The 12314-nt window shown below is 35.7% G+C and overlaps 1 protein-coding gene across 5 annotated transcripts in view; it reads left to right on the top strand.

Moving 5' to 3' along the window:
- Positions 1–12314, top strand: part of PARPBP (PARP1 binding protein) — a 130292-nt gene that overhangs the window by 15073 nt on the left and 102905 nt on the right. For all 5 annotated transcript variants that reach the window (XM_071818083.1, XM_071818077.1, XM_065839093.2 and 2 more), the window contains exon 7: positions 8615–8798. In XM_071818083.1, coding sequence (XP_071674184.1) covers positions 8615–8798 — 184 coding nt within the window. The remainder of the gene's footprint in view (positions 1–8614; positions 8799–12314) is intronic.

Genomic DNA, 12314 nt, shown 5'->3' with positions numbered 1-12314 from the left:
AATGGTTGAGCTTTATGGTCTTAAAGGTTTTTTTCCAACCAAAATACTTCTATGATTAGTGCATTGATCTTTCCCTTGACAGCGAAAATGCTGTTTCTTATGTACTGCTTTTGTGAAGTTGTGATTACATCTGGAGATGCAGTAATATTTTGGGAGAAAATGCATGTAAGACTTTTTCTGGTCTTGTGCTGAATGTTTGAGTTAATTGGATAGCTTTCACACAGCCCTGGAGATTTGTGTTTTAAAATTGATGGAAAGTTGTGCAAGCGTGTGCAAAACATTGTCTACTGGACTCCTTAAACTTATGATCATAGAATAATTCAAGTTGGAAAGAACATTGGGAAGTTTTTGGTTCAACACCCTGCTCAAAGCAGGGTCAATTATGGGGTCAGCCTAGGTTAATCAGGGCTTTGTCTAATGGAGCTCTGAAAACTCTGAGTATGGAGACTGCAGAGTCTCCCTCTTGGCAACCTGCTCCACTGCTTGAGTGTCCTCATGGTGAAGTTTTTTTTTCCTTGTATCAATCTGGGACCTCACTTTTTTCAATTTATGCCTGTTGTCTCTTTTCCTTCCACTAACTGTCAACATGAGAAGCCTGGCTTCCATCTTCTTAGTTACCTTCTCGTAGGTATTGGAAAGCTGTTAGTAGATCCCTCTGAAGCCTTCTCTTTTCCAGATTGAACAAGCTGTTCTCTTAGCTGCTTCTCACAGGGCATATCTCCCTGACCATCTTGGCAGCCCTCTGCTGGACTTGCTCCAGTTTATCAGTGTATTTCCTGGACTGGGGGGCCCACAACTGGATGCAGTATTCTAAATTTGATCCAACGAGTGCTGATTAGAGAGGAATAATCACATTCCTCAGACTACTGGCTACACTACTGTTGATGCAGCCAAGGATACTGTTGGCCTTCTTTGCTGCCAAAGCACACTCCTGGCTCACAGTTAGCTTGCTGAACATGCACCAAGAGTCCCGGGTTCTTTTACATAGAGCTGCTCCACAGCTTGTATCATTGCAAAGGTTTATCACTTTCCAAGACTTTGTATGTCCTGTTGAATTTCATATGGTTCCTGTCAGCTCATTCCTTTTGTCTGTTTAGGTATCTCTGCATGGCAGCTCTACCCTCAAGTATATTGACAATTCCATCCAATTTGGTGTCATCCGCAAACTCGATAAACGTGTAGTTTTATCACAGTGTCACTGCCAAAAATATTTAAAGGAAAAACACAGGTTCCAGGATAGGCCCTTATGGTACTCCATTTGTTACATGTTTACTGCCTTCCGAGCCTGATCATCCAACCAGTTTTGAACTCTAGTTATCCATCCATTCTGTAACATCCAAATTTGTATGTTTAGAGTATTTTCTGACAGTGTTGAAAGCCTTGCTACAATCAAGGTAAATGACATCCACCGTTCTTCCCTGATCTGCAAAGCCAGTCATTTTATTATAGGAGGCAAACAGATTGATCAGGCATAATTTACATTTACATGCTTACAGTTACCAGCCACCACTGAATCCTTCACATGCCACAAATGGTTTCCCAGAGGACTTTTTACATTATTTTATTAGAGAACACACTGAGGCTGATAAACCTGTGATTCCCCAAACTGTCCTTAGTTTCTCAACTCATTGCATTGTTGAAATGAAGAATAAATATGTGTGGTTTTGAAATATGAACTGGTTATATAGAACGAACCAAATTAAGACTATATTAGCATTCTAGCATGTTAACAAACATTGGGCTTGTGACTTAGTTAAAAATGATCTTGCATTTTGAAGAAATATCAAAATATCAGAAAGGATTTTGTAAGAAAATAATTATTTTCTTAAGAACAAAAAATGAGGATTAAACCAGAGTCTTAATTTTTTTTTTCCTGAAAATGCCTGCCACTTCAAAGACTAACATGTTTTAACATAACTTTGAAGTAAATTATCTGCTTTACATACACATTTAACTTTATAATGGAAATACTGATATTTTTTAGTCTGATTGATGTCATTTAAAGTTAATGTTGAGAATGTTTCAAAATATTAAGAATTAAATAATTCTAAAATAGACCAAATTGTGGTTTAAATTGGATTTGCAAGAAAATAAAAAAAAAAATTGTTGAAAAAAGCTGATCTTTTGAGAGTGTCTGACTTAAGATATAACAGTTGAAGTGTGGTATTTTAAGTGTTCCAGTTGTACAATACTGCATTTAATTAAATTGTGACTTTTGTTATTTGTTATCCATTTCCTTCCTAGCTTAGGCTGGTGCTGGAGAATACACTGATCATTCTGTCCTAGGTATTGAAATTCAAGTATAGTCCGTTAATTAAAGAGAAGACATGGAGGCTGTGGTTCTATGGCACCTTGATATTGGTGCTGGACAGTATAATCTTGACCTTATGCCATTATACAGATATCGAACTACTAGTTCACCTGTTTCTATGGCCTCCCTTTAATCCAGATTTGAGCAGCAGAAGTCTGGCAGCTTCCTGCCCGTAATTCTGGTTCTGATAACTTTCAGTAAATTGCAGAAAGGTGACTATGTCTAGAGGGAACTATTACATTGGATATGTTATGGAACAACGGAACTGTAGCATGGAACGCACAGGGCTGCTGATCAGGAGTCTTATTCTGAGAAGAATACATATTTAAATTTATAGTAGCTACATCACAGGACTTGAGGAGCTTTGCCTGCTATGAAGAATATCCCAAATTAGCCTTGGTGAGAGCAGACACTGACAACACCAGTTTTGTTTTTTTGCAGTAAGTTCTTGGTAAGGTACCAGATCTTTCAGATGGTGGCACTTTCTGACAAGAGTCGCTCTTAGTTTGGTGGAAGAAACCAAAGGTAGAAATTTTTTGGCAATACAACAAAAGTGGCAGCAGCAACATAGAGAAATACTTAGCAACAGGGTTTTTTTTGTTTTTTCTCCGTACTTTTCTTTTGGATCTAATAACATGCGAAACTCTGAAGGGCTTAAGGTAGGGTCTTCACCTAATTTTTAGTTCCGTATGGTTTAAAAAAAATTGGAGAAATAATGCATGTGTCCATTATTTGAAGTGAAAGTTTTGAGTGCTATGCATGTTTTGATATAGTTACTTATTTCTTTTACAGATACATCTAAAATCTAGATAAATTGACTGATACAGTTTTATTGTTGAAATTTTGAAATACAGATTAAAGTGAGCTACTGATTTTGTTTTTCTTAATTTATGCATATAACATAATTAGAAAAAACATTGGGTTTGTTTTAAAGGCACAGTTACTGCTCTGTTAAGAGCATTTGTATTTTATATGGTTTCTTAGGTAATTTTTTCCCTTCTTTTCAACCCAGGCAGATAAAGCTCTAGTTAACATCCCGCTTCTTTGCAATTGAGAATAAACTAGATTTGTACTCTGTTCATATAGGTCTAAATTCAAAAATTGTATTAATGTTCAGTGCTTATAAAGTTGTTTTAAAACACCTTACTAAATCCATAACAAAGAAAAGGCTGTGATTCCCTCCCATCCCATCATCACTAGGTGTTTACAGTCTGTTTTAAGACATTTGTTCCCACTACATAAGTTAGATAGCTATATATTTGTCATCAGTGTTTAACCTCTAGAGAAGTTGAAAGGAATGAATAAAAATGTTGACCTTAGTATAACAGAATTTTGATACATTGTTTTCTATTCTTGGAATAGGCTTCGGGAGTCTGTTCTGCTTTTTATCAGGTTTTGAATATTGTCCATATCCTCAACTCTTTTTTTTTATTTTTTTCCTTCTCTGTGCTACTTTAGTGTTTAAAAAAAAAAAAAAAAATCTCCAGAAAATAAATAGAAATGCTTCTGCATCATATTAACTTTGCACACTAAGACCCCAGTTCTGTAAGAAGAACTCTTGGTGATGTAATTTAAATTTTAGCTATGCAGAGGAGCTTGTTTATGTGATAATCTCAATAGGAACAAAATAGACAAGGCATGCAATTACTTTCTTATAAATTAATTACCTCAACATGAGAAAAAAATGGTTTGATAAGGAAAATGAGATGGAAATAGATAGGACTGGGATGCAGATGATGTAAGGCAAAAGCGTTCCAGAAGTCACAAGATATGAAAATATTTTCAGTAGAAGCAGCCATTGACGGAAGACATGATTTATACAATGCTTAGTTAACAGATGAAGTTTTACATTGTATTATTATCTTTTAAATTCCCTTTAGAAGCACTGATGCAAATAAGGCATTGTTAGCATGTGATTAATTTTATCTTCATGTAGATATCTCTTTTTCTCTGTGGTGAGAGAATCCCACCTGAACTGTTTACTGTTCTTGTATTGCCATTTCATGCTGGAGATAGTGAGCCATTCATCCCATCAGTTCATCTACAAGGTTTGGAAACTTTTTAATTAAAAAAAAAAAAGGTAACTGAACATTGTCTGTAAAACTAAATACTTAGAGGCTGCCAGTTCAGTTGTCTGAGATGCATCCCTTAACATAGTCTTTAATTGTGCACTCAGTTTTCCCCTCACCCAGCCACTGGGCAGTCCTGGCTTTTATGAATAGGAAATAAGAAAGTAAATTGTGACTGAGTAATGGAAGATGGTAGAGTTTGTTGGACTCTTCCCATCTGCTGAAGAAAATGAAGAATAATGCAGGCTATCAAAGAAGGGAAAAACAAACAAACAAAAGACTCAAACAAAGAACAAACCAAACTCAAACAATGAAACAAAACAAAACAAGCAAAACCCAAGTTGCATTTTTACCATGTTTGCTTTTTATCTTCATGCTTTTAATTAATCTTTTTAAACCTCACTAACAATTAAGTCCTACTGGTGGATCTTAAGTTGCTCAGATAACTTATTTGATTACTTTAGATAGAACTAGTATGTTTATTATTGAGTTCATTTATAGTTTCATGTTTCAGATCATTATTTCTTGAGTTTTTTTGACCTAGTGAATTGTCTTTTTTCTGGGAAAAGGATGATACTCTTTTTGCCACAAAAAGGACTCTATAAGCATGGACAGAGCTCTAGCCATCTCCATCTGTGCTCTAGATGGCACATATAAAGAGATTAAAGGAATGCCTCTCCTATTGAGGCTTGCTTGACTGTACTTTTTGAAACTGCTAGACATGGTTAGTTAGGACTTTCTGTAGTAAGCTTTGAAATATTTATGAAATCACAAATGAGGTGGATTCAACATTTTATAAATATATTCAAGACTAATAAAGCAAACTTCACAAGATACCTTATTTTGTTATATCATATCCTGATGTAAAATGGCATAAGCTGTGGCACAGTGTTTCAGTACTAATCCATACACGTTAGATCAGCATTCTATGTCTTGGCCTGTTTATATAAATTATAGTTGAAGCATGAATAAACTTTTCCTTTTCTTTGCTCCAGTTAAGTTAGTATTGTGTGTATATCTGATGGTGGATTGGAATTCTTTCCTGGAAAAGAAAAAGGAATATGGGGAGAAAACGAGATTAAATGAACTTTACTTCTAATAGCAAATATCCTTAGTTGGCATTGGGTAGTAGAGGCAAAAAAATAAACATAGAAAATGTTTTTATCACTTTTCTTTTTCTTAGTCAAAAGCTACAAGGTAATCGAGTCACATACACTGCATAGCATTGAAGTTAAGACCATGAATATCATAATTGACTGACGTTCATTGCCAAATGTATAATAATACTTCTTCTTCCAGCATACATATATGTATATGTATGTTAAATGTGTGGAAATTATAATGATGTAGATAAGCTCAAGAAATCTGTTGACGCAAAGGACAGATGAATCTGGCTTTCAAAGGCAACTTCAGTCAATCCCTTCACCTGCTTGTTTATCTTAGAGTTCGAAGTTCAGCACAGTATTTATGGAACAGATACCACTCATTTAATACAGTGCTTTTCTCGTTTGAGGGTATTATTTTGGAAAGTGTCAGTTTAGGGCTGAGGGAAATAAAGCAAATTGGCAAGAAACATTAGGATACTTGGCTACGGTTCCTATACGCATCTCTGAGACAGAACTTCAGCAGTGCTCTCTTCTTTCCTCTTGACAACTTGTACTGGATGATTTTTTTTTTCTTCCCCTTGAACTTTTCATTCTCTTGTGGTTAGACTGAATTGTGTTTTTTGGAGCAGAGTTTTTTTTTCTTTTTCTTTTCTAACTAGTCTTTCTAAGATCTGGCCGATTTGTGAGAGACTTCACAGGGTGACTTTTCTTTTGACTAAGTGCATGCAATGTGCAAAGCACAGGTTTTTCTGTTTAACCCAGGCTGCAAATCTATAGTGAATTTAACAAACTTTAATCTATAAGAGTTGAAGCTGAGAACTGTGTGGAAATACTTGGTTTTGACCCGGAAAAAAGCCAAAAAAAGTTTCAACTTCAGGTTTTCTGTTCAGCCAGAATAAGCCAAAACAGCAAGGTCTCTGGCCTTTTCCCTTCATGTGTTTCAACAGGGAACAAACTAGTTTTCCTCTGACTCAATTCCTGTTCTTACCTAGCCCTGTCTTCTTGTTTTATATTAATAGTTTTTAAGAAAGTAAATACACAGTTTCATTTGATGGAGGTTCTTCCAACTAGAACTCTGAAATTAATCTTCAGAATTTAATGCTTACAAAATATACTTTAAGTATACTTTGATTTCAATTTGCAAGGTATCCTTTTAGGCTAAGTAGGCAGGAGCACGGAGGAACATGCATTATCAGCTGGTATTCAAAGGTGAAAATAAGTCTGCATGTGAAAATGTAAAACGGAAAGAAATAAATTTAAAAATCCCTATAAATTAGAGTTTAAAATATAGACTACCACACTCTGAAAAACTTGAGGAAAATAAGCAGGTGAATGAAATTGAAGACAAAATGTCCCAGGGAAATAATGAAGTGCCGATATGCATGTGATATGAAACAGAAGATAAATGATTGCTCGGTGGGGCAAGAGGAATCTTGATTATAATCAACTTTGTTGGTCTGGGTGATGGGTTCCTGTTCCGAGAAGACTGGAGAATTGATGATAAAGTTTCCAAACAACATGCAACTTCAAAAAGCTTATAAGAAGAGATACCTTATGATGTAGGAGAGCTGAGTTGTTCTTGTAATGCTTTTTTTATTTGCCCAAACTCAAGCGATGGTAAAACATACAGTGTAGTGCTTCACGATTCATGTAGATACTGGGCAAAATTACTAACCTTTTAACTCAAGTTTATTTTGTCTTTCACTAAGTCTTCGTTAAAGTAGTTGGGACACATTTGCTGTCTCAATACAGTTTATAAACTTCGAGATAAGATCTGCGATCCTCTAGCTAATTTACTTAACCTGGTTCATTCCTATTTTTGTACCTGCATATGCTTTTGCAACTATTCGCCACGCACTATACTTGCAAAATAAGTAATTAGCTCCTAACACTTGCATTCTCCACTCTTGTGATGGGACTATGATCACTCTAATTCTAAGCTTTAGGTTCTTTTATTTTATTCATTTTGGGCAGCATTGTTCAGGGCAGCACTTTCAACTCCTTAGTGGAAAAGTTACACTGACAAATGACCAGTGGGATTCTTGTAACTGCTGCTTCTCATTCATCAGATCTGGGGTAAATCAAGGTGCGTTGTCCTAAGAGCCTCAGACCCTGTAGCCATTTTTGGGGCACAAGATCTTTGGGTTTTCTTGTTATTCTGTAATAATTGATTATTTATTTTTCTTATGTATTCAGGACAATGCAGTCTACCTGGAAGCCTGTTGTATTTCTATTTTTATAGACTATGTGAATCTTGCCAGTCTGAGGGAGCAAGACATGGTCTAGTTCTCTCAATACTCTACCTATTGGAGTGTCATCTGTACAACTGTAACTGTTAATCATTCAAGAGTTTTGCTGGGAACAGACCCAGTAGTTCTAATCCAAAAGTAGTCTATCATACATGCAATTTGCATGGTTCAAGGTACAGGATCATGAAACGAAATTCACAATCTAAACATAGTTTAGGTGCACTCACAAATTCCTTCTTATCTTTCTATAAGAAGAGCTGAAATAAATCCCCTGTATCTGTCAGATCCAATTATTTATGTTTTTGTTGTCAAACTGCATGGACTTTTCCTAATTAAACTGCTAAGTTTTTTTTTGAGAAGGCATTTTTTCTAGTTGATTGAAAAAAAGAGATTAATAGTGTGTGCCTTTATGGCAAACAATGATGTTCATCTAGTCTAATTACTATCTATTTAAGTAAAATTGAAAGCAGATTGATATTTTCAAGCACTTTCATGAAGCACAAAAGATTCAAAATCTAATAGGCTGTTAAACTGGAATGTGTGTTTCAGTGAAACATTTTGTTTAGACTGAACAGCTTATGAGCAAAGGGGTAACTGTGGGTTTAAAGAAAGTACTTTACTTTGAGCTTTTATAGAGAAGTTAGTTTTGTGTTGCAGCTCTGTATTAATAAATGCTGAATTCATTACCTATCTTTATAATCTCTTCTTTAGCAAACTATTATGTTGGACAATACTTTTACACTGCTGTTTGATTTAAAAGATAAAAGCAGTTCTCTGAAGAGTTTTGAGTAGCTGTGAAGACTGGCTACATTCAACACTAGGAAGTATACTAAAGTGCTGCCAGGATTAACACGGAGATGACCCTGTACTTATTTTCAGAATCTCTGGGGGGCGAATTCTGTCAACAGTCAAGATGCATTTGATAAAAGGCCGAAGCAATGGGGATCCTTTCTGTCAGGCAGTAGAGGAAGTTGTAGAAGATTTGGATTTGAAGATTAAAAATATTATTGATTCACAACACGAAGTCATGACTGCCAGCACTACGGGTGTCAGTCCAGCACGGGTAAAGTGACTTCTTTTTTTTTTTTTTTTACTATTTAGCTTTACAAGAAAGCAAATGTCTTTTGTCTATTTTGTTTCCTTTTAATTTTTTAAAGGATTTTCTACAGAGTATTGTCTTTTCCTATACAGTACAGAGCAGTGTCACTTCTTCTACACCGTTGTTTTAAACTAGTTGAAAGACTTATAGTTGAGGATTACAGTGTGGATTTCAAAAAGTTGATTTACTTTAACTAAATTTCTTACCTCAAAATTATAAATAAAATGCTCTTCAAAACTTATTTGTGCAGTAGTTATAACTGTGAGGTTTGACACTAATTTCAAGGCAGTACAACTATAACAAATTTACAAATAAACTTATGAAAGTGAAATTAAGATTTGAGAACAAGTATCAATAATTATGAATAAAATACATGTTTTTTAATTAGCTCAACATCAAGTATTTCTAAGGACAAGGCATTCAAAATAAGGGTAAATATGAAAGAAATCCAAAATGCGCTAAAATGTGGAGTGGGAGGGGAATAAAAATAAAACCCCAAAGAATCAAAGTGTGAGTTTTTATCTTTTAGTGTTTCAAGACACTAATGAAATGAGTAATTATTTTAGTTTCATGGAAGGAAGCAGAATATTTAAAGTTCTTTAAGTCAGGTGTGTAGAGCAGAAAACAGGCTTTCTATTTGTGGTTTCTGTACTCAGAATCTACTCAGACTTATATTACAATCATTTTTGTGATGGAAACAACTTTATTTTACATTGTCGATATATCAAATGTCGAGTGTCACATATTTTTGCCTAGGAAACTTTTAAAAACTTATGGATGCTTTGAATGTGTGCACTTTATTAGAATTATTTATTTTGTGCGATCACTGGACTTACCCCATGCCAACGTAAGATATTAAACAAATTTTAATCAGACTTCCATACACCTTTTTTAATGAGAGCCAGGCCCTAGTGACTAGTCAAACTGGTTAAAATCTGTGTTTCCACTGAGCAGTTGGAGTATTTATTTCATCCTCATTTTCCTGTTTCCCCTGAATCTTTCATCACTGTATTTTCCCCATTTCCCTTTCATATACTTCCCCATCTGAAAAATTGATCACTGTTATCAATTCTGTCTTTATTTAGCTACTTGTATTACTGGTAAAATTGTTGAAAATTTAGATTGTTATAAGCTAGGTAAAACTATTTTAATCAAACTTCGTTCTTCAGAGACATTCACAGAAAAATTACTTTTCCAAAATAGTTTGTGTTTCTTATTGTTCTCCATAGGCCATATTAATAGTCTAATTACTCTATAAAAGTTTTTGTCAGTATCTTTGTTGAAGAAGAAGGTAGCAAGGATGATTGTATCCTAGTGTTGTTAGGAAATGTGGTTAAATACTTAAGCCCATTGAGAACAGTGTGAAGTTAATATTTTTCTCAAAATTGGCACCTGACGGCAGCTTATGAACTTAATTATGTTACTGTGAGTATCGCTCTGTGTTGAATTTTTTGCCTATTCTTGATATAAGTTAATTGATTACTGGAGTATCCCATCTTCTTGTGGATGGGCAGATTCTACTATAGTTCTAAGTGAGGAACCTTGAGTACATAACAGGATGATGGGCTTTGAGTTAATCTTTTTCACCATACTCACTACAGTACATCTGTACTCACCACAGTATGGATGTAATTGAGTCATTAGAGATGACTGTGGCCTGGATGTGACTGATGTGCCACTTGGCCTGACAAATCTACTGCTATACTGGGTTTATGTGGCAAGGTTTCGGTAGTGGGACGGGCTGCAGGGGTGGCTTCTGTGAAAAGACGCCAGAAGCTGCCTACATGTTCGACAGAGCCAATTCTAGATAGTGCCAAGATGGACCCACTGCTGGCCAAAGCTGAACCAGTCAGTGATGGTGGTGGCACCTCTGCGATAATATTTAAGAAAGAGTAAAAACTGCTGTGCAACAGCAGTTGGGAGAGAGGAGTAGGCGTACATAAGAAAAACAACTATGCAGCCACTAAGCTCAGTGAAGAAGGATGGGGAGGAGGTGCTCCAGGCATGGAGCAGAGGTTCCCCGTCAGCCTGTGATGAAGATCATACTCATTCTAGTTGTCCCTCTGCAGCCCATGAATATCCACAGTGGAGCAGAGATCCACCTGCAGAGGAAGAGTGTAAGAAAAAAGGAGCAGCAGAAACAAAGTGTTAGGAACTGACCACAACCATCATTCCTCATCCTTCTGTGCCACTCAGGGGAAAGAGGCAGAAGAGTTGGGAGTGAAGTTCAGTCTGGGAAAGAGGGAAGGATCCTTTTCTGATTAACTGGCAATGAATTACATTGATTTGCTTCTTTAAGTCTGGCTTGCCAATGATGGTAATTGATAAGTGAGCTCCCTGTCCTCAGCTTGACTCCACAAGCTTTTCATCATATTTCCTCTCCCTGTTGAAAAGTGATAGAGCACCTGGGTGGGTGCCTGGTGGCTAGCCGACATCAACCCACTACAGTCCTTTCTAGTGCTCAGTGCAGGGCCTGAGGAATTAGAGACAAGGACAGTAATTGGGAGAGGTAACAGGCAAAATGTGGACTGAACATTGCTAGAGAGTGGAAAACGTGTGGAGAATTTTTGTTTTTGTAATTGTGGTGAAGGTAGAGTGTGTGTAAATTGTCTACATTTGTTGGTGTTGTGGTGTTGCTATTTTGAATTTGATGTGGATAATTTTTGTTTATGTAAATGAAGTTTGTAAAGACTGTGTAATGAATGCCCGTTTTAATGATAAAACTTAAATATGTGATTCAGAGTCAAGGGGTGGAAAAGGAAGCTTAGCAACTATTAAGGGACTGAGAACAAATTGTATATTTTAGTGGAGCTTGATGCAGAAGAACATTTTATGAAGCATATACGGGCGTACATTACCATTACTAATTAAAACAAAACAAAATCGCATCAGCTTTCCAAATGAATTTAAGGTGTATGAAAAAAAATTGGAGCACCTGTGTTGTACCACTGAGATCTCAGGACAACAAAGACTAATGCTTTGTGCTTAGTTTCACATATAGCTTTTTTAAAAATTATGTTTTGTTTTTTACTTTATAAAGAAACCTACCAAGTCTGATGCTATAATTTTTCAGGAAAAAAAAGGATTCTATATTCAGAGTAACTCTGATTCTGATAGGATGTTATGTTTTTTCATGTGTAAGAGGCTGAATCACTTCTTTGAGTGCAGGTGTAAAACATTATCTTAACTATAGAGCTGAAAATGATGCCTCTGCTAGCTTTTGGGAACACTGCTTCCTCATAAAATGCATCTGAAAAGAGTTAATTTGTTAGAAAAATATTTGCTTTTCTCCTGACAGTGGCCATTTTCTTCTGTCATTGCTCAGTTTTCCTGCAAATACCTGTTTCATAAGAATCTAGAGCTCTGGGAAAAGTTATTACTTTATGTAGCAGGAAATGCTACTTTGTATTAGTGACTAATAGAAATCACGATAAATTTCTTCCTGAGAAAATTACTACCATAGATTAAATCTGGCCAAGA

The sequence above is a fragment of the Patagioenas fasciata genome, chromosome 1 (assembly GCF_037038585.1).
Source record: "Patagioenas fasciata isolate bPatFas1 chromosome 1, bPatFas1.hap1, whole genome shotgun sequence".
NCBI lineage: Eukaryota > Metazoa > Chordata > Aves > Columbiformes > Columbidae > Patagioenas > Patagioenas fasciata.
The sequence above is the reverse complement of the archived record's forward strand: the minus strand, read 5'-3'. Positions and strand labels throughout refer to the sequence as shown.